Below are 23,432 nucleotides of genomic sequence, written 5' to 3'. Positions count from 1 at the left end.
GCGATGCGAGACGCGATTACCCAAGGGATTAATTAAATTGTTAGATAGGATTTTCAGTAATAATGGGGTTTCGATATAGTTTGGACCAAAGGTTCTACTGGGAAACTGTAATCACCACAAGGGTTGACAGCTTCTATACGCATGTTGGCAGTGTACGCGTTCAAACTTGTTTCGAAACAAAGAATAAGATACAAGTATAAATAAAGTAATAAAGCGCCATAAATAAAGTATAAACACAAAGTATAAAAGAAGTAAGTGAACTGTCTTCTCATATATAAGAAAAATTGACGTATAAAAAAGAGAAAAGGAAGAATAAGAAAGGAGAAATTGTACAGACAATTGATCTCTATGATAATACATAACATTTAATTATTATAATATTCAGTATAATTTTTTTAAATAACATACTAACGTCAGTTTCGTTTTTTAGCTAATTTCCTTTCTATGATATTCATAATCGGATCTTATATTTAAGATCGACTTAAATATAATCTTAAGATGCCATGAACCAATCAGAGAACCGTATTATATCTTAAGACATTATTTAAGATGCTAATTACCAGTCTTCAAATAAGAACGGACTATGAATATATCTTCATTTCTTATATCTTCATTTCTTCATTGTTTGTTTAAAGTAGTTTGTTTAATATAAAGTATAATATAAAGTATGAAGAATAATATATGAATAAAATATTTTTCAGATATTTTCTGAAATATGAATTTATTCTTAGTTTGATTTATACTTTTAAATATTGAACATTTTTTAAATGTTAATCAGCAGGACAGGGGATTCAATAGTTACCCTACCATCGGTTAAAATGAGTTTCGAACTTTTGGGCATAGATCAGCACCCTAACTCGTCTCAAATGTTGCCGAAGGGTAGCACAGTTATATGGAAGGTATGTTCCCCTTTTCGCTAACGGTGTGGTTCCAGCCATGAGTCATACCGTACCCTATAGATCGCCCCCGAGTGTGACGTCATTACCGAGCTCTCTCCCCCGGCGAAGGCATGTCATCCTCGGGTTATTATGCAAGGGATAGGGCTTATGGCAGAATTGTGCGCTCTATCTTTCTCTGTCTCTAGAGATTTCTTTGACGATATTCTCGCGAGTCTAAAATTGCGCGACGTAATTCCAAGCTCGTCTTATACATAGCCTGTATTATTTTTCTGTTGAAGATTAACATTTTATCGCAATTTTATATATCAGAGTGACTCTAAGGCAAATCATTAAATTTTACATTTGTATTTTTAATCAACTCAAACTTCATGTTTCTTTAACGAAAGCGTCGAGACATCGATGTTACTTGAATTAATAATTAACAAATAAGAGATTAAAAGTAAAAGTAAAATTGAATTTTATTTTTATCTTAATTCACTAAAATTGGATTAAATCGAATTTCAAATAAATTTGCAATAAAATCAAACTGCTGATTTCTAACTTTTTTTAAGATTAGCGATAAAATATCAATAAAAGAATATTATTCCGAAATTATCCATGAGATATTAAAGAGAGAAAGAAAGAATGTATGCATATCTAGTTTCTGTATATAATTCTGTATATAGACACATATTAAACGCTTTATTCGCCTTCGAGAGTTTTCTCTTTTATAGGACGAGCAATAAAAACGGATTGGCGCAACTTTCTGTTCGCGCTTCATAAAATAGAGTTTGTTCGGAACGCGAGCGCGAGGGAATGTTAAAAAGGTCACACGTTTTTAGACTGATTCGTGCCTCTGTCTCTCCATTTATCGCCCACTTATATGTACTTGTATTGCACTTATAGATATTTCAAGGGATATCATGACTATGAACGCGGAAAAATGTCAGCGGCAGAGAAATGTCAGAACTTTTTCTACGTTAACAGTGATAACAATGTTATTAATATCCAACATAGACTATGAATATTTATGTTTATTGAATGCTATTCATGCTGCATATTCCTTAACACGATATTACATAGACTTACACGGGATCCATACTGGTGGCCGTGAATCCTTACAAAGAGGTGGACTTCTATACGAATGTGAGTATAATTATTTAATTTTAGCGAAATCATGTTAATTCTTCATTTGCAATCTGGATCGTTTTTGGAAAGGGGGAGGGAGGAGGATCGTTAAAAGGGAAATTTTACTCACAAATTTCGTTCTATTTTTAATTCAAATTTTAATTTTTAAATAAAAATTTTAAATAAATATTTAAGTTAAACAACTATTCGGTAACTAGAAACCTTAAAAAAAAATCTTGAATCTTTTTTTTTGAAAGCTTAGTAACAATAGAAAAACTTGGGCTGGACAAAAAACTTAGATCACAGAGGGTTAAATTAAAGAGCGTAAAGAAAAGAGGAAAGAAAAGGGAAAAATTTGATATATTGTATTTTTTTAATTGAGTGCTTTCTATTTGATAACACAATTGATATAAGCATTATTCTTGACCTTTAGTGGTTAAGTTAGAACGATATTTATATTACCAAATAGAAAGCATTCATTATTATAATATTTTAAATTACTCTCTCTTTGAGTATATTACTTTTAATATTGTGTCATGTTGAAAGCAATATAAAATAAATGGAATTTTATTAGAATTAAAATATATTTATATCTATTATACAAATCACAACCATAATTGCTTATTTAGTTAAGACTTATTTAATTATATAAGTATACAATAATTATACAATAATTATATTACTTATTTAATTAAGAATATCTATTCAGATATCGTTAAAATTGAGTAAGTTAAATATTACACAAATATAAAAATTAAAATATAAAATATTACGCAAAATTCTGAGAGGAAAAATTAAAGATAGAATTTAGATATCGATGTGACGTAGATACGATACTTCTTGCAATTTTTAGAGATTATTTATTTGAGATATAACGGAGAAGAAACATTTCCATTCAAGTAAGGTATACAAATCCGATACAATGAATGAGTATTATCGATACGAAGTGATCGATAGGGTGGGCTCGATAGATCGCTTGTGCGTACAAAATACGCCGCGCTTCCTGCGGCTGACAAAAACCGGAAACACCAGCAAGGAATAATAAATATCAGGCATAATGCGTGATGTCGTCGCTTTGTGAAGCAAGGTGAAAAAAGAGCCGCTAAATGCTATACACGATTTTCTAGATGGAGATGAAAGATTAATAGCAAATTCGAAATACAAATGCGGACTAGCGCACATTAAACCGTAATACACAAATTGACGTAAAAAATGCTTATTCAATATAAATATTAAACCACGAAATTCTCAATACATTTTATTGTGGCTATAATAATTATTATTAAAATTTTATTGTGTTTGTTTTGTAAAATATATGTAGGGCGTTTTATCATTCAAGACGTTAGCATTTTAAAAAGCTGTGATATTTCATATCACAGAAGATTGTGAGTTCGAAACTCATACAGTTTTATTGTTATTACATTAAATAATAAATTTTAAATCTTGATTTAAAAAATTATTCCTCGTTCGTTGGCTTTCTATTTTTGCTTATTGTTCTTACATATTACGAGCTAAGTAATTATATATTGTATATATTTATAATTATTAGCAATTTCATTTTTACACTGAGATTAAAGTATTCAATGATTTTAATATGCACCAGTACGCAGTAGTGTGTTCAATCAAATTTGCTATAAAAATGCTGTCTCGGATCTTTCGACATCTCGTTGAATGCATTTCTTACATGCGGCTGCTCTTGCTACAACGCGCATTGCGAAAACAAGAAGTAACTGCAGTTCGTTTAGCAGTCTCTCAAATGTATGATAATACGACGTTAGCAACGAAATTACACAACATTTAATGAAATTTTCACTTTATTACTTTGTGGTACTTTGTAATAAAGATACTAATTACGTTTAAGTCATTCAACTATACATTTGCAAATATCAAACAGAAAAAAAGTAAGCAATGTGTGGCGTTAAATTTAACGGAGAATTTGAAAGGATAAAACTTATCATAATTTTTCACAATGTATGAACTCAAACAAAATTCTTGAAAAGGAATAATAGAACCAATTGTATATTTGCAAAAATAAAATTTCCATTTCAACAGAATTATTACAAAGATTTTTCAAATGTCATCATTTACTATAGCATATATTTTCTAATTAAGTTTCTAATTAAGTTTTATGAAGTTTCTTCTTTTAAAAAATTCTCTTAAAATCATTTTAAAACGGACTTCATCTAAAATTAATTGAAGAACATAATAATCTGAAACTTAGATCGCTTTTGTAGAAATATTCGTTTATTCGTAGCTCAAAAATTATAACTTTGATATTCTCAATAAAAATTTGATATTTTCGTGGAAAAATTAATTTTAAATTGACAAGCTGTTGTAAGAAATAGTACACAAGAAGAAAGATACATTGTATTCAAGTGTACATATATTGTTGGCTGAGTTTATGAGTTTCTTTCCCTCGGACCCTAATCGACGATGAATTTCCTCGTCGCATGTATACGTGCAATTTGCATACTCGTGCAAAATTATCATGTTTGTGGCGGACGAGTTTTTCCGAGAATGGCTTCACAAATCCGCAAAATGCACCGCGGCAGGACGCTTTTATCGTATTGACCCTCGGTTTGAAAACAGGAAACGGAAGCCACAACGTGCTTATAATGCGTCGAGATAACTCGCGAAACGGCGAGCGTTACTCTTCTTCGACAACGGTTTTTCTAGGTCACGCTAATGGAACAAAACTCAAGCGATAGCACGCTCGACTTAGTTTTTGACAGGATGATAATGTTAACAATTACGTTAATTGGGATGCTCATATATATAGACTTGATTCATTCGTGCAGAAATCGCGAGACCTTTATCGACGAGCTTTTGCTGATATTTGCGATCGAGGGTGAACGAGATAAATTTCTGCTCGTTCACTATTTATCGGGTAAAACACTAAGTGCATATACTCGATAATATAGAGCAGTGGCGTTTCCTTTTCCCGCCGGTGCAGCTATTTTCGGGTGCACGTAATGCGCGACGGCTTTGCTCCCTTGCATGTCGCAGACTCATCGTCAATAGTTATATGTCTCGAATATGTCTCTCCGGGACGAATTATTTTTGGGTACCGAACAGCAATTCCGAGCAGATCCAAAATGAAGAAAGGAAAAGAATTTATTGTTACAGAGACAATAAATTTCACAAAAATTTAACAGTAAATTGAAAATCTAAAAAATTCAAAGCTTATTATTAAAAAAAAAAAACCTTGATAATATTTCTCGGGAAATTTCATCGGAATTTTCAGTTCATTTTTATCAAAATTATTCTTTCGGCAACTTTATTTTTAGTTTGTCAAAGTGGTATATAAATTTCATTTAACTTTTAAATTTTTTTTAACTTTAAATAAATTTTTAAAAGTTTTACTTTGATATTTAAACGTATTGATTCTTTTTATGCTCATGGATTTTATCTTTTGTTGTATTAAACTTAACAGTCAAAAAACTTTATATATTTCTGTAAAATTGAAACATAATGCTCCAATTATTTTTAATAAGAAAACAGCAAAACTGTTAAAAATCTGAAAAAATGTTTGATATTATTATTTCATGTTATTATATTAATGTCATATTATATTATTATTAAATTGTTATTACTACACTATGTACTTAGGCGAAGATTAGTTTTTTGCAAATAGTTTTGATACTTCTTTTCAACGAAAAAAAAAAAATGAGAAGAAAGCTATAGATTCCGCCACATGAATGGGTTTTATATTAAGCTAACAAATAATAGAAGCCTCTTCAAATTTTTGAAAGAATTCTTCAAATATTATTCTGTGCAGCCACGCGTTTATACGACACGGAAAGCATCGAACGGCGGTGCATGCGACCGTAAATTGAATTGGACGGTGAGAATTGCCAGAGTTAGAGTGCAGCGATAAAATTTACTTTGTCTCGTGTTTGGGAACGAACTGGCTCTCTAAAGGCTTATACATTTTATTGCATTTCCCCTGCTTCTCTCTCTACAATGTACGCAACCTTTTAACAGGATTTTTTAATAAGAGGGTACTGTATATTCTCGCGATGTTCAGAAAACTTTTCGAGCCTCCCTCAAACTGACAAGTTGCAATAAAATTTTAATAAGAGGTCGTCAACGGTGTTTTTATTACCACATTTTTAGCAATTTTTTTAGTATCCAAATTACTTTTCGGAAACACAATAATTTGGAAACTATTATCGCGCATGGCGCAATCCGTGCGCGAACCAATTTGTGCGAAACGAAAAAAACTGATTGTAAATTCACGTGACTGCGGTACATTAACCTCGTGCACACATTTGTGAAAATTTGCGTGCTACGGTATCATGCGTGATTTGCGAAGGTCAGCTGGGGTACCGCCGACCGAGGACTCCTGCCGGGACTAGAAGGAAGAGGGTGGCACGCAGTGGTGGTGCACGCCCCGCGTTATTGATCGCGCCGAAGCATGCGGATCGGATTCGGGACTCGGCGTGGTCGCCTCGGGAGCCGCCAATTCCGCACATTTCTACCGGATACTCTTGCTGGATCCTCGCCAAAACGATCACGATGATCCACGTGCAAATCGCGCTTGAATTACCAATGAGTAGTAACATACAGGAAACAGCTACATTCGCGTTATCCAAATTCGTTATAAATCTGACCTCTATTTCGAGAAAATAAATTTTCCAAGCTAATTACGTGAAAAGCTTTTCTTAAAATTATCGACGAAGAAAATTAATGTAAGAATATGCTGTAATTATTAATTATTATACATACAATTAATTATTATGAAATAACGATGTTGTATATCATTTATTTGCTATAATAACGACACAATTAAAATAAAAAACAAAAGTTTTTCAAAAAATAAGTTTAATATATTAAATCATTAAAATTTTGTAATATTTAAAATATAATTTTGATGTAATAATTGATTATAAAGAAATAAAAGGATGTTTTATTAAATAATTTTTGAGTTGTGTTGTAGCAAATGAGTGACATATAGTATTTTAAAATGTTAAACATGTATTAGATTATTTTAATACCCTTGTCGTTAGATGTTCGATAGAAACATCCGAGATAAAAAGTCACTCTTATATAAAAGAGAAACAAAGAAATAGCAACCTTAATTAACTAATTTTTTAATTCACTTATTAATCCGCTACGCTCATTTTTTGTACACTTCCAAGCTAAGAATAATTCAATTTTGACATCATACTGTTACATTCATTTGACACATGTCTCTCTGAAAAATAAATCTAATTCTGTGAAGAGTGAAATCTCACACTCTTAAAGAATTGAAAATTGAGCCATTCTTTGTTAAGATTGGCTTAATTTTTACTCTTTAGAAAGAACTTTCATTCCAAAGAATTTATGAGTAGCGATGTATGATATCATTTTGTTGATCATAAGTAAGCAAATATACTCGAATTGTTGTCGAAGTAAATGATTGGTACTTCCATAGTAAACCCACAATCAAGTCGTTCAAATATTTGCCGATATTAATGGCTAGGAAATACGAAAGACTTGTGTGAAACTTTATCGGTTTTTAAATCAATTATTTTATTTTACTTATTGGAATACGATTATGCGAATTATTATTTATTTACTGGATAATAATCATTCCATACAAGATTCCATACAAATACATCTTTTCCTTTTTTATCAAAATTGAAAATTATTTGCGATATTTTATTCTTCGCGATGTATATAAAATAGTAATAAACGCAAGGGAAAAATTGACAGTTTTTTTATGAGATTGCTTAATATATCGGATAACCGTAATTCGATTTGAACCAATCGATTGGATGTTCCGAATATCACGGTGATGGTTTAATAATCAATCTTGCGGTAATCGAGGGGGTTAACATCACAAATAAGTCGATTCGTTTCCGATTTCCAGACTCGGATCTCGGAATACCCATCTATTGCAAATATTTCTTCGTCCCTCTCTATATCAGGATAAACGGAAATTGACGTTAATCAATCCATATTTCGTCGCGAGTTTAACGCTCGATTTGTGTAATGAAAGCGGGATGAAAAATCATCGAAGTTTCTATCGACGATGACACGTGTTCAATTCCCTCATAGACGATACTGATCGATGGACGTGACCCACTAACGAAATGGAACGAAGAATCGACATCCCTTTGCAACACTACCGGTGTTGACGACGCTGTGTAACAGCGGGAAGCTTAAACTAATTGAAAAAAAAGCAACACTGATTTTAGTGGAAGTTGGCTATGGATTATTTTTGAGATAAAAATTGGTATTTTTATCCAAGATATTTAACAGATGCAATTAATCGTGAATAAGTTGATTTAATTTATTTGATCTTATTACTTAGGCTTTAATTCCATTTAAATGGAGTAATGGCTTACAATTTTAAATGTAGAACTGTAGATATAGTTACGAATTATTATTTAAAAAATTACTTTGTTATTACTTCGTTTATTATTGCATTGCTATGTGTCACAGAAACAGGAAAAATTAGCTATAAATGACAAAATTGTAATTATAAATACTTTGTATTTAATTCCAAAATCTAATTACGGATATATGTATTTGGCATTATCTTAGTGCGTTTAAATTATAAACAAATAACGATAATTAGTACAGCTGATAAACACGAAAATTTAAAATAAAAATAAAAGTAGGTATTTTGATCTAAAAATATAAATTATCTGTGAGACATTCTAAATAAATATTGGACATAAAAATGACATTTTTCTATTTGCAAATATTAAAATTATTTATTTTTGGATGTTTAAATACTCTGAAACTTTAGAAGCCAATTATAAAGTTCAAAACTTTTAACATTAAGCAGCTTAGAATGAAGATACCATGTTGAACAGCGCAGTATTATATAATGTGACATGTATTTATATATGGATGCAATCGATTTTTTTCAAAAAAAGAAGCAACGAGAAGTGTCGAAACTTCCGGCGCGTTGCTTTGAAGGCGTCCTTTCACACTTATTTTTATATCCCAGCTTGTTTTCTTAAGGTTTTCCGACTACGCTTGGTTTATCTCGGGCAACCCATGCTCTATAAATGTACCTTGAGATAATTTTCTTCCAAAATAACTTTTTAAGGTTACATTGAAGCGTCTTAAATCATTCTATAGCAATATTAATATTCAGAACGTCATTTATTGAAATTATTGATTTACCATATAAATATGTTAACAGCACAAATTAATCTTAGCTTTTAGTTAATAACGTAATTACATCGATTTAATTAATTTTTTTACATAAAGTATTAGACAAGAAAAAGAATTCTAAAATTAGTACTTTAAAGATATATTTGAATTGGATTTGAATGTTTGTAATTATGCATTTGTTAAAACAATTTATATATTTGTTTTTCGGAATTAGGTATTGTTGCTTAGGTGCTAACCTAATCTTGATTTTAATTTAACAGACGTTTATCAGGAAAAATACAGTGCGTCACGTTAATCTAATAATATTTCCACTTTTAAAAGAACATAAACATAAAATAAAGAAATAAGTACAATAAAATTAAATCCTTTCAGAAAATTTAATTAAGAATAATTTAATTAAGAATTTGTAGTGTACTTTTAGTACGTATGTTTGTTTTTTTTTGTCGTGTAAAGATGGTAACTTAATAAAGGTCTATAATGTTATTAGCTCTCAAAATTTATTTTTTGTACAGAAATGAAGTTAAAGCGCTGGAGAAATTGCTACATAATAGCTATATAATAAAAATTATAATATTATTTCTGAAGCTAGAAATAATTTATTAAGTCGCGTCTTCGCTGATTTTTACGAGTCGATTTGTACTAAAAATAATCTTTCTGTCATCGAGAGGTCGTTTTGTCACGGTACTATGTATTTTCCTGTTATCACATGGCGGCAATTTCAGCCGAGTGCATTTCATCCATTTATAACGGGCGTCGAGGCGCATTCTCGCTGCCTGATGCTTAGCGGCGCGGGCGGCCCGACGCAAAACTGGGTTGCACTACTTCGGCTGCGAGACTAACGGCCGAGAGCGACAACCCAGGCGGAGAGCGGCGTTTTGCAGAGCTTGTATGCTTGTGTATATATACCCGCGTCCCGAGGGAGAAGGCTAAACGAAGAGGGCCACGGTGGAACTCGGTCATCGTCGGCGGTGCACGCGCTTATCGGGTGTCGTCGCTGATTAATCGGGTTACCGGGGTTGATGCGCTACATTCGTGCTCATATTTTCAAACCTTCGGCCGGATGATTAGCCAGGATTATCGCGGCGTTATCGCGCACGAAGGTCTTGATGTGGCTATATTCTCTTCACTCATGTTAAAGGCAACTTATGAAAAAAATTCCTGGCACGCCCTTTTACACTTTATGTTACATCACATCTAATCATCACTGTAATATAAATAGTGACTCTGTAACAAGGCCATGAACAATTTTGTCAAAATCCTATGAGAGAGAAAGATACACATAATTTCTCTCTGTAATATACTTTAACACAAACTGTTTCACTTTATAGCCAATATTTATAGTCGGATCTTATATTTAAGATTGTATTAAAATATCATAAGCCAATCACAGAGCAATATTAGCATCTTAGGATACATTACTTAAGATCTTAAAATAAGAACTGTCTACGTATTGGTCTATAAATATCGGACTATGAATAATTTTAATTAAGATTATAGAGTGAAACACACAAGTATAAATTGAATGAGATAATGTATACACAGGAAGAAATTGCACCCAGGGAGAAACGATAATGGAATCGATATTGAATCGAAATCATTAAATCGATGTTGATTCGACATCGATTTCATTGTCATTTCTCACGCAAGTATATGCTTTTCGTAAAGAAGTACCTTTTAAAAAAGTTCGCTTGTGGTCGAACTGAGGTATAAAGTTTTTAAGTAAACAATGCGATTTAAAAATATTGAATATTAAAAAAGCTACACGATTTACGAATTATCTTCATATTTTGATATGTCATTAAAAATCAATGACGTTTTGTGACGTGTCAGATTACTTTTCGCCTTAATGAAGGCAATTGCAACGTTTATGAAATATGAAATATGTTTATTTTGAAAAAGATATTCTTTAAAACGAAACAATAGGTCTGTTTTTTATTGCTGTACTTTGAACCGGTACAATAAGTTGAAATGAAACAAACGTATATTTGTTTCATTTTAATATTGCCCTGTACGTACCAGTTTAGAAAGTGCAGCAATAAAAAACATACCTAATGTTTAAATAAATATAAAAGAATTCTTTCTCAAGTAAAGAATGTATACGTAAATGTTAACATTTTATAGTTACAAAAGATTGTATCTATATTTTTTAGAAAGAATGAATATTTTATGTAATATAAAATATCTTGCTGTAAGCAATGAAATTATTCTATATTTCGCCAAAAATGTATAAAGACTTTACAAACTTCTAAAGTGAGAATTAACAACACTGTGCAACGCTTTGCTGACTTTCTTTGGAGCATCCGTCAGCCTTTTTCTGCGTCCGTGAGTTCTTCATAAAGCTCTCTCCATTTTAGTACAATAAACTAAGTTCATTTTTCGTTTTTGGAGCAAGAATGCTGTTCGCGAATCGAGGCTTTTAAGACCATCTATTCTCACGAGCAAAGTTGTAGCAAAAAGGAGCGGCGGCGGCACCTCGTTAACGACCGGAACCTGTTTCATCGAAAAGGGCGTCTTCCTCGTCTTTTCGCAGGAATATGTGAATCGATACCATGGCCAGAAGATGGGCGCCTTGGAGCCACACGTGTTCGCCCTGGCGGAGGCGGCATACAAATCCTTACAGGACACCGTGAGCAACCAATCCTGTGTGATATCGGGAGAGAGTGGCGCTGGCAAGACCGAGACCACCAAGTTCATCCTACAGTACCTATGCTCGGTTACTAGCAACGTCGATACGTGGGTGGAACAGCAAATTCTAGAGGCCAATACCATCCTCGAGGCATTTGGTAATTACATCCAGGTTCCAAATTACGTTTGTAATTTTGTGATTATATATTTTCCGGATATCTCTCTCCCATTCTCTGTACACAAATTTGTTAGAAAATATTTGCTAATTGAAATCTTCTGCTTTGGCTCAAATCATTGGAATGAATTTTGCCGTTTAATCAGATTAAATTAATCTAATAGCAATTCCGATAATGAAATATTTCCTCAATCGCTGTAACAAAACTTGAATGACATGATTAGACTGATTATAAAGTAATTTATAATCCTAGTCTGTTTAACCCAAAATATAATTAACTTTCTTACTAATTTTATTTAAAAATTATTTTCTTTGATATTTGGTAACTTCATTTGTTGTAAGATCTTTTGTAAAAATTATTTATTTCTTAATTTGTAAAACTTGTTCATATTGATCTATATGATCAGTAAAGTAAATTCATAAAGTAAATCAGTAGAGTAAATTTTTTTTAACAGATCAGCACAGTTAACGAATTTAGTTAATAATTGTGAGAAATTATATTATGTAACTTAAAATTATGTAAAATTATGAAAAACATTTGTTACAAATAATTTTTTATAACGTATAGATGAAGAAAATGTCTGGATCTACTAAACTCATGAATAGTGATTATGATTAAATATATGTTAATCTTAAACTTAGATTATAAATATCTGAAAATATGTTGTATCAAAAAATTGGAGATTTTTAAAATTTGTTTTTTAAATTGAATAATTATATCTGTCGTCGATATTTCTGATAAAATTGATCTCAAGATCGAGGAGTCTATGTATAAGTCGCAACCTACGAAAATACGTCAGAATTTAAGATTCGATACAAAACTATTAGATGTCAGAAAAGGAACTGGGCTAAAAATGAATTGAGTATCGCTAGGAACAACTTATCTTCTTCAGAATTGGATTACGGTAATAGACTGTTAAAGAATCGATGTTTTAACCGAAGTGAAGATAAACGGAGACGATAAAGTGGATCCTTATCGTGCGTTCAGAAGTAAACAAGCGATTCATTAATCGTAATCTAGGTGCGAATAACTCAGGTGTTAAATACAGTGACGAAGGGAAATGAAGTGGGTCACGAAGCAAAAAGATTTTATGAATAAAACACATCAGACAGCGTCGTTCATTCACCTGCATGAGAGAGAGATAATGATTTCTTTTTTAAATCTTACTTATTTCATTTATCTTCGTCACAGAGTTTTATCCATGTTTCGCATTTAAATAAACTTGAGAAAATCTCGCTCCTCCTATTCTGCATAAGTCTCGAGGAATATTTAACAAATGTATTTCCTCTTAAAAATGCATTATAAAAGAATTTAAAAAAATGTCTTTAATGTAATAATATTGTAAAACTTTTAAAATTTTAAACTCTTATTAATCTTAGAATGCTATCGATATATAAATTTTATATAGTAAACGAAGTCATTGAACGCTAATTTATGCCTTCAGTGATCATTAGGGAAATCATCCAATCATCCAATCATACTAAAAGTTAGAACGAAAGAAGACGAGCTTTAAAAAATTCTATCCGTTGTATATTTTGTACTCCTTGATGATCTGTACAAAATTATAACAGAAAACAGTGATTTCAAATTTTAAAAATAGTTTTGTTTTATATTATTTTATTATGTATTATATATTTTATTTAAAGGAGGAGACATATATCAATTGGACTACACACGCTATTATTATTTTATATTATTTTAAAATTTTAATAGCGTGCTTATTCTTTTTTCTCTTTTAAGTCAATATTTAAATTATTTAGATGTTTATAAAGATTTCGATTATAAATATTTTGTGATTAAAAGTGACAAATGTATAAAAAACTTGTGTTACATTATTTAAGAGTGACCTATTTTCTAATTTCTTATATAATTTATGTGTCGATAATAATATTGTTTTTCAATCACTTAATATTGATAACGTTTTAGAATTGGTAATAATAAATTTAGTTTTTGAATTTTTCTCAATATTCAAATTAGAACGATGAGAAAGTTTAACGAGAGAAATTTTATTCTCGTTAAAAGGCAACGCGAAAACTGTACGGAATGACAACAGTTCGCGCTTTGGCAAGTTTATGCAAGTGTGTTTCGACAACAAGTGGATGATCAAGGGATGTATCATCCAAGACTACCTGCTGGAGCAGAGTCGTATCACCTTTCAGAGCCCCGGGGAACGCAATTATCACGTGTTCTATCAGCTGGTCGAGGCCGGCACGAGGGATAAGGAATTTGCGGAGCAATATAAGTTAAGGCCAGCCAGCCACTACAAATATCTCAATCAGTCCGGCTGCGTGAAGATCGACGGAATTTCCGACTCTAAGAAGCTCGATTCTCTCAGGCTCGCCTTTAATGTGCTTCAGGTATTTCTCTGCTGAGAAAGAGAATTTTGCACTCCTATTATTGTCGAATAATTATTATTCGTCTTCGTGCAGATCGCGCCGGAAATGTGCGAAGGTATCTTCCGAGTTCTATCGGCCATCCTGTGGCTCGGAAACTTGAGCTTCGAGGACGTCGATGGCGAGAGATGCGAGTTATCGAAGGAGGACGGGAATATAGTCGACACGGTTGCGCCGCTGTTGGGTCTTCAGGTAGAGGATCTCACCAAGGTGGTGCTGATACGACAGATAAACGTTCGTGGTAATATCACGGAGATTCCACTGAAGGTGCAAGAGGCCAGGGAGAATAGGCACGCGATGGCAAAAGCACTCTACTCTCGCACTTTCGCTTGGCTTATCAACCACATCAACAACTGCACGAACCCAGGTCAGGATATCTCGCGGTTCCTTGGGGTTCTCGATATCTTCGGATTCGAGAATTTTACGCTGAATAGCTTTGAGCAACTCTGCATCAACTACACGAACGAGAAGCTGCACAAGTTTTTCAATCACTACGTCTTTGCATTGGAGCAGGAACTCGTAAGTTTATCCCAGTGCTCAGAATTTTTATGTGATCAAACAATTCGTATGAAAAACTGCACAAGTTTTTGAAATCTAAAGTTACCAAAGCTTAAAAGCAGTTCTTAGACGCACAATATATATTGTACAATTATTTTGTATAACTGTTTGTTGATAAGCAATTCAAAACAAAGTCTAAAGACTCAATGTGACCTTCAGATGATCAATAATATTAAATTAACTAATATTAAATATTTTATATTACTATTGATTATCTATTTAAGGGACGCTTAAAAATTTCGAATATCTCGAATTATTCAATTTGTTACATCTAATTTTAGGTAAAACAAATAAAATGAAACAAATAAAAGTAGCTTTTTTCATTCAAACTTTCTTTAATGTTCTAATTAGAATGATTTAAGAGAGAATTTAATGCTCGAATATTTTTATTTTAAATTTTCTAAATTAAGTTTACTTTAATTTGAGCTTTAAAACTTATTTTATCCCTCACTTTCGTACATTTTTTTGTTTTGTTGCCAAAAAGTTAATTCAGCATAAATAAATATATAAGTATCAAATATATGTTTAGTATCATCAAGAAGAGATCCAGTACTCCCACATCACTTTCACTGATAACACTATGTGCCTGGAGCTAATTGAGAAGCCTCCGCGATGTGTTCTTAAGTTACTTACCGAGCAGTGCCATATGCCGAAAGGCTCGGATCTAGCTTATCTGACAAACCTGCACGCTGAATTTGAGAGTCATCCGTGCTACGTAAAGGGAGATGATCGACGGAAATGGGAGAAGGAATTTGGGGTCAAGCATTACGCCGGTTGCGTGACATATACTGTCGAAGGTTTCGTCGACAAGAATCGGGATGTACAGCAGGATGTATTCTTCGACTTCATGTCCAGGAGTACAAATGAGTTTGTACAAGAGATCAGTGTTTATCAGGATCTATTGGGATGTACCGTCGCGCGTGCAACCGGCGGCACAACTACTACGATGTCGCGAGGAACGTCCAAGGGCAAGCCGACCCTCTGCGACTCATTCCGGCATCAGTTGCAAGCTTTAGTAGACGTTTTACAGGGGACGACGCCGTGGTACGCGCGCTGTATCAAACCGAACATGGAAAAAATGGCCAATCACTACGATGAGAAGCTCGTTATGGACCAACTCAAATATCTTGGTATGCTCGATATCATACGCATACGCAAGGAGGGCTTCCCAATACACATGTCGTTCCATGATTTCGTTGCGAGATATCGTTGTCTGGATAAAAGCCGATCCTCACTTTCCTCTAACGAGAAGGAGGCGGTTAGATGTCTGATTAGTAAACAAGGTATACCGCAAACTGAATGGCAAATTGGCCGGACAAAGGTGTTTTTGCGAAGCTACGTGCACGAGCCTCTGGAGGATTCCAGAAACCAGGTAATAACGAAGAATGCCATTGTGATACAGAAGATTTGGCGAGGATACATTAAACGACGAGGTATGATCTGCGTTTCCTATCTTTATATGTTTTCTAACTCACGCTATAATTTAAAATATTTGTTGTTTTCAAATATGATATAAAATATTAAAGGGAAAAATTATTTGTTTTGAAAAAATAATATAATAAGCAAAAAATGTTCTGAAGGTCATATTTTTCAAATTTCAAGACATAAATATAATACAATTTTTAAACAAATAAAAAATTATTCTTATTCCGAGTAAATTAGAAAGAGAAATATGACATTCAATTTTAACTTTGAAGAAATTATATTATACTTTATTTATTTGGAATAATTAATATATTTTCATTTGTTTGGAAATTGTATTGTACTAATAATGTTATTCTCTGTTCTATAGAGTATAGACGTATAAGGGAGGCGACACTGAAGGTGCAGCATGCATATCGTGGTTGGAAGTTACGAATAATGTTCATCAGGAAACGCAGGGCAGCTATAGTAATTCAGAGTCATTTGCGAGGTGTCTTTGCGAGGGAAGTAGCCGCAGCTCTACGAGAAATGCGACGAGTCGATGAGGAGATGAGAAAAAGGGAACGGTTGGAAGAGGAACGAAGAATGATGGAGGATAAGAAGGCGTTGGAAGAGAGCCAAAGGTATATGAGAGATCAACTCCGTTTGAATTTCTTAATTCCCATGAACCTTGCTTGCGACGATAGTAATTCTCGTGTAAGATAACTGATAACAATGGAACCGATTAATTATGCGTGCCGATCGATTGTATGCATTAATCGTTTCCGTTTGTGTTCCTTTTATAGCGCGCAGTATGATGGTATTGCCGAGATGGAATCTGGGTAAGTCCGACGATGGAAAAGATCGTGTGACGTATATATGACGGCATACACTCGTTGCATGCTAAATATTGCGTGTATCTTAAACGCCTTATCGCTTCTTCGTTTGATATATGTATGGTTTTATACTGAAGACCGATTGTGAAATTAAACGCTACATAATAGAAAATCACACGTTTATAATTGATGAATTGGATAGAAGAACGGCGTAAAGCACGCGACTTTAAGACATAAATATTACAATGATATAAATTTAAATAAAATATTATAATCTTTGAACATTTAAAGAAAATGTAAAATTATCGTAGTTATAGCATATTATAAATATTATAGATTAGCTGTATGTAGCTAAAATTTATTCATGATTGTGTATCTCTTAGCGAATTCAATTGAATGTACTAATGCATATTAAAATCGTTGTACACTAATTTAATCTGAGTAAAAATAAAATGTAAATATTTCGAATTATAGAGCACATATTTTACTTAACATTAAAATTTATCAAGGATTTTACGGTTTAATCCGTTTTTATATTTATATTAAACATATCTTTGTCAATCAATTTGTGTATAACGATGTACGTCCAACCGAATTTGCTATCTGATTTTTTTCAAGACATTATTTTATAATTTACTGCATGGAATGCCTCGTTGTGGTTATTGTTACACGATAACATTACACGAAATTTACTTTGCTCGTAATACTAGCATTTTTGGAAAAAAAACATCGGTAACGACAATACAATTTTCTTTTTAATTTTGCAGAAAAGTGCAAGAAGAAATCGACGCGTTGTCACAGATGGCCGAGCAAATGAACTCGAAGATAGCTGTCACGGATTTGCAATCGGTGGATCTTGACAATCTGTTTTCCTTCCTATCTGACGTACAATCAACTAAAAGTAATCAGATTATCGAGGAAATCGGGGAACAGATGGACGAATTGGTGGAGGACCTTGACGTAGAATTAGAAAATGTTATTCAACAAGAGATGGAATTGAATGCCAAGGCCGAGTCGAAGGTCGCTTCTCCCATGAATGGGCAGGAAGTACAGTCTCCGCAACAGCAACAGCGAATGCCGTGCTCGAATAACTTGAGTAGTAGCAAACTTGGTCAACCAAGTCTTCCGGAACCCACGGAACCACCACCGCCGCCACCACCTCCGGCGCCACCTTTAATTGTGAATGGCGAGTCATCAGATGACAACGGCGAGCCAATTTACGAGTCAGTGTTGCCGCGAGAAGCGAATGATTCTGACATTCCAATTCATAACGGCGGCAGTCCGAGCCAGATGATGAACGGTGAGACTTGCGGATCGCCACCACCGCCTCCACCCAGTGGTAAGATAACCAAAGAAATCGCTGCTAGTCCGCCATCTAGGCCAGAGTCCAGGAGTTCCGCCCATCATCATCCGGCTCACCATCATCATCATCATCAGACGATACCCCAGGCGCAACAGAACGGCCATGATCAGCTGCAGCCACAATCGCAGACGGTACAGCAACTGCCGGTGGAACGTGAGCAGCGGCGCAAGACTCGTGTGGAGCGGAAACTGCAAGAGCTTGAAGACAAGAAGGAGCAGGAGAACGAGGTGACCTACCACGACATTGTAGAGTTTGCGCAAAATTATTTTAACAGTCATGAACGTTCGCCGGAGGGTACCATAATGGCTACGTTAACGAGGAAATCGCGCGGGAAAAGTATCGAGTTCATTCCGAAGTACGAGATGGTCACATACTACAAAGGATCGAGTATCCCGAACTCGCATATTCATATGTATGATCCCGACAACGTGAATGTTGCGTGTTCCGTGTTCAGGGTACGCCTGCATTAATTATAACTTGCAGAAAACTCAAAGAAAAGAATAATTATTTCTTGTAACTTTTAAGTAAATTCAATAATTCAATAATTTGAAGTTAATCTACAGCAATCTGACCATAAAGTTGATGAATCTTCGAGATTGGAATTGCATTTAAAATTATTAAAAAACTGTAGAAAATTCTTTTCTTTCCGTTTAAAGTTTTTTTTGTTGGGTTATAAATGTTATAATTAGGATACATAATCATGTTATTCTTTTTCTCAGGATTTGTGTAAGTATATTCGCGGTGAAATGAAGTTGGATCAAGAAATAGTCACGATTCAGAGTATCATCGCTTATGGGATCGAGCGGGAAGAGTTAAGAGATGAAATCTTTGTGCAATGTATGCGTCAAGCGACGAATAATCCCAACGCTGAGTGGTCAGAACGCGTGTGGCTGCTATTGTGTTTGGCGATCGTCGCCTTCCAACCGAGCAAGCTACTTTACAAGTATTTTGTCTCCTTCCTGAAAAAGAATCTTGCTCTTGAAGGCAAGCTGAGACAGTATGTGCAGTGGTGCGTAGATAATTGCAAGAACACCAAGGTATCTTGCAGGCAACATCCACCATCTACGGTGGAAATCGCTGCTATGAGACGATTGGGCACCATAGTATGCAGGTTCTTTTTTTTGGACGGAAGAACGAAGGCGATCGACGTGCATCCGATTGATACAGCTGCTGATGCTGTCGCCAAACTAGGAGAAAAGTTGGGTCTTCGATCGCTAGAAGGTTGGGCCATTTATCAAAGCAGACCAGATGGAGAGGAGCACGTGCGAGCTCACGATTATTTGTACGACGTGATTGCTGCATGGGAAATGTAAGTGTGAATGCAATTATATTCACGTAGAATTATTATACAATAATCTATAACTGCAGGAAACAATGCAAATTGAATACGGCACAGTCGACGTTTTCGACACTACGACGCGGTAACAATACTACTTTAGGCAGCGGCGATAATCGTTTCGTCTTCAAACGAAGGTTATTCCGTAATCCAAGGGAGATCTCGCAGGATCCCGTAGAAGTTAATATGCTATACGCGCAAGCGGTCTACAATGTCGTAAAGGTATGATGCTTCATTATAACAAATAGATTGCTTCACAATTTAAACTTTTATTTTTAGAATAAGATGGTATAATTCTGAACGAAATAAGATTTTAATCCAATTTCCGAAGTTCAAGTTTGATTTCTTCCTATTTGATTTCTTTCAATATCTTTTATATAATAAGGTTACCAAATTTGAACTTCGAAAATTGAATTCAAATTTTATTTCGTTTAGAATTGTACCATGTTCAAAAGTGTATCATCTTATCCTATATGTATTTTATTCTTCTATTTATTTTTAGTGCGATGATTTTCCGGTGTCCGAGAAAGTAGCATTGCAATTGGCAGGATTGCAAGCACAAGTGTCCCTCGGTGATCCCAAGGATAATGATAGACTAGATTATTACAGCGAAGTGGATAGCTTCCTACCCTACAGAATCAGTCGGGCTCGTGGCGACGATGTTTGGGTGCCGATTATAGCGCAAGCACACCGACAATATGGTGCCGGACGCAAAGAGCTCGCTGCCAAAGTTCTGTATCTATCCTGCGTGATGCAGTATCCACTTTATGGCACAACGATGTTTAATGTAACTTACCGCGGATACTGGTCTTATGGCAACCAGTTGATTCTCGGCATCAACTGTGACGGTCTGATGTTAATCAAGCCGGATGATAAATTCGTTCTGTCCGAGTATCGTTATCAGGATGTCGAAAGCATTATGTTAGATCCGAGCGATTCATTCATCACACTCTCATTGTTGCGACATAATCCCGATAGTTCGCACAAGTGTTTCGTTTTCGAGACGCCACAAAAAAACGAGATTGGTAGTCTGATTGTCAGTTACTGTTCGGCACTGGCGGGTTGGATCACAGAGAATGAGGTACCCACGAAGAAACTCAAGTGTATTACTAACGAAGATCGCATCCGACTCTATCACAATCTAATCAATTGTCGGCGAACTCTAGTCGATTCGGAGATTCTTAGAAAACCGCAGGATTCCGGTGGTGGTTTTCTTCGGAATACACTTAGAAGATTATCGAAGCATCGAATAGAAAAGCTCAGGCAGGAACATGGAAGTGCCGATCACGGCGAGACTTACAAAGGTTTCCCGTATGCTTACTGGGCTTTCAGCAGGCAACAGATACCGCAAAGTCTATCGAAACTGCCTGATCCCGATGAACAAGTGTCTCTAAATATCTTCCAGTTAATTTTGACGTATGCGGGACTTGGGCAAAACGGAGATACAGTACGTAGAGTCGAGGATGAACACGTGAATCTTATACAAACCGTAATGGAACGTTGTATACGAAAAGAAAATCTACTGGGTGAATTATATCTCCAATTGATCAAGCAAACCACTGATCATCCAGATCCCAATAATCGTGTCAATCTGCGACACTGGGCATTGCTCTCGCTCGCGTGTTCTGTAATCCTACCGCCTCAAAAGACGATACGCAAATACTTGATAGCACACTTAAAACGATGCGCTAGCGATTATGTCACCGAGGAGGGTAAGTATGCGAGGTTTGCAGAAAAGTGCCTTTACAAGACTCAGGGCACTCGCAGGCGGCAGTGGCCACCGAGTCGCGAGGAGATTATGTGCACTATCAATCGCCGGCCGATCTATGCCAGATTCCATTTCATGGACGGTCAATATCATGCCGTCGAATTTCATCCATCCGCGACCGCTAGGGACGTCATGGAAATCATAAAGACAAAGATAGGACTTGAGGAGACTGCTATGGGTATGCTCGATATTTTTATTTTTTATTTATATTATTTTATATTACTATCCTAATTCCTTTTCTTCTGATCTCTGTTAGAATTACAGTATCATGTATTCTAATTAAATTCAGACATATCTTCAATTGCAAAATTTGTAAATATTACAAGTCTATATTTAATTCATTTTAATTTGTCCTAAAATTGGATTTTATTTAATTGATTTTTATCGTTATTTTATTCTTTATCAGGTTATGCAATTTATGAGGTGTTGGGACCGACTGAACGATCGCTAATTCCCGAGGAGAAGATAGCTGATGTTATGTCTAAGTGGGAACGATACAGGACGTCGCAGCAGAGTCAACATCAACGCAAGCATGCGCATCACCTTTTCCTGTTCAAGAAACATTTGTTCTTAGATCAATACATGAATTTAGACGATCCTGTCGAAAAGGAATTATTGTATCATCAAGTGTTACACGATTTACGAGCCGATCGGTTTCCTATCACCGAAAAAGAAGCTGTAAGTAAGAAGCCTCGTTGCAGTAACTTCTCTGCGCTTAACTTTCATATTTTCTTAATAATTTAATTTTAAATAGAACTATTTCAAATTTAATTCTTTACACATATGATTTAAAATTCATTAATTATTACATTTGAAATATATATCAAAATGAAGTTATAAAAAAATCAGTAAGTTATAAGATACTTTTGTTTAATTTCTTTTTTATTTTATATTATTTTGTGAATTTAATTTAGTATATAGATTATATATTATACTATATTATATTATAATATATATACATATATATATATATATATATAAAATTGTTGAGTATTCTATATTGCAGACTATTACTTGTATTTCCTTTGTGTTATTATCAGTTCAAAGAGAATTTCACGAGACTAATATCACTTTCAGATGATGCTGTCGGCTTTACAAGCGCAGTTGGAATTGGGCGATTGTCAAGAGATCATATCGGAACCGGATTATCGAACAATATCGAGTCACTGCCTATCATCGAGACTGGTGCCGTGCCTGTGTGTGGATGGTGTGCGCCAACATCATCAATCTCTACGTGGAATGACACCGCCGGAGGCGAAAAAAGCTTTCTTAAATCTGATCCAGTCGTGGCCGTTGCACCGCGCGACAATCTTCGATGTGATGCAATCGTTTACTTCGAATTGGCCTCGCGTCCTCTGGCTGGCCGTTGACCAGCAGGGTCTTCATCTCTTAGAACACCGTTCCAGAAACGCGTTGTGTACTTATGAATATAGCAGTATTTTAAGCTATACGCCTGCCGTTAATTGCTTGATGATTATTACTGGTACGGATAAGAAGCAGAGCAAGGTTATCCTCACTACGTCGCAGGTAACGTGATTCAAGCGGTGAAATGTCATCATTCATGTCTACTCAACCTTTGGAAAAAATTTATTCAAAATTTTCTAATTTTCTAGGAATTTTTATTTACGTCTTCAAGCAAAATAAAAATATCAGATAAAATAAAATAGAAATTGCTATAGACACGAAGTATTAACATTTAATTAAAAAAGAAAGTTTCTTAAATATTTGAGTCACTATATAAAAATATAGTATTTTTTATATAGTACTCGCAAAATAATAAAGCAATATTAAAGAAATAAAATCCTCAATAAAAATTTTTCGATTTTTAATACAATTGAAAATTTTTCTATGCAAAAA

General features: G+C 34.3%; 1 protein-coding gene across 1 annotated transcript in view; it reads left to right on the top strand.

Moving 5' to 3' along the window:
- Positions 1–23,432, top strand: part of LOC105622074 (myosin-I heavy chain-like) — a 28,746-nt gene that overhangs the window by 4,887 nt on the left and 427 nt on the right. Inside the window, exons 2-14 of the mRNA XM_012203508.1 lie at positions 1,962–2,024; positions 11,650–11,902; positions 13,943–14,277; positions 14,350–14,832; positions 15,401–16,304; positions 16,664–16,916; positions 17,079–17,114; positions 17,876–18,926; positions 19,191–19,780; positions 19,840–20,029; positions 20,310–21,753; positions 21,982–22,253; positions 22,653–23,102. Coding sequence (XP_012058898.1) covers positions 1,962–2,024; positions 11,650–11,902; positions 13,943–14,277; positions 14,350–14,832; positions 15,401–16,304; positions 16,664–16,916; positions 17,079–17,114; positions 17,876–18,926; positions 19,191–19,780; positions 19,840–20,029; positions 20,310–21,753; positions 21,982–22,253; positions 22,653–23,102 — 6,324 coding nt within the window. The remainder of the gene's footprint in view (positions 1–1,961; positions 2,025–11,649; positions 11,903–13,942; positions 14,278–14,349; positions 14,833–15,400; positions 16,305–16,663; positions 16,917–17,078; positions 17,115–17,875; positions 18,927–19,190; positions 19,781–19,839; positions 20,030–20,309; positions 21,754–21,981; positions 22,254–22,652; positions 23,103–23,432) is intronic.

The sequence above is a fragment of the Atta cephalotes genome (genome assembly GCF_000143395.1).
Source record: "Atta cephalotes unplaced genomic scaffold scaffold00039, whole genome shotgun sequence".
NCBI lineage: Eukaryota > Metazoa > Arthropoda > Insecta > Hymenoptera > Formicidae > Atta > Atta cephalotes.
Note: the sequence above shows the minus strand (reverse complement) of the source record. Positions and strands in the feature narration are given on the sequence as shown.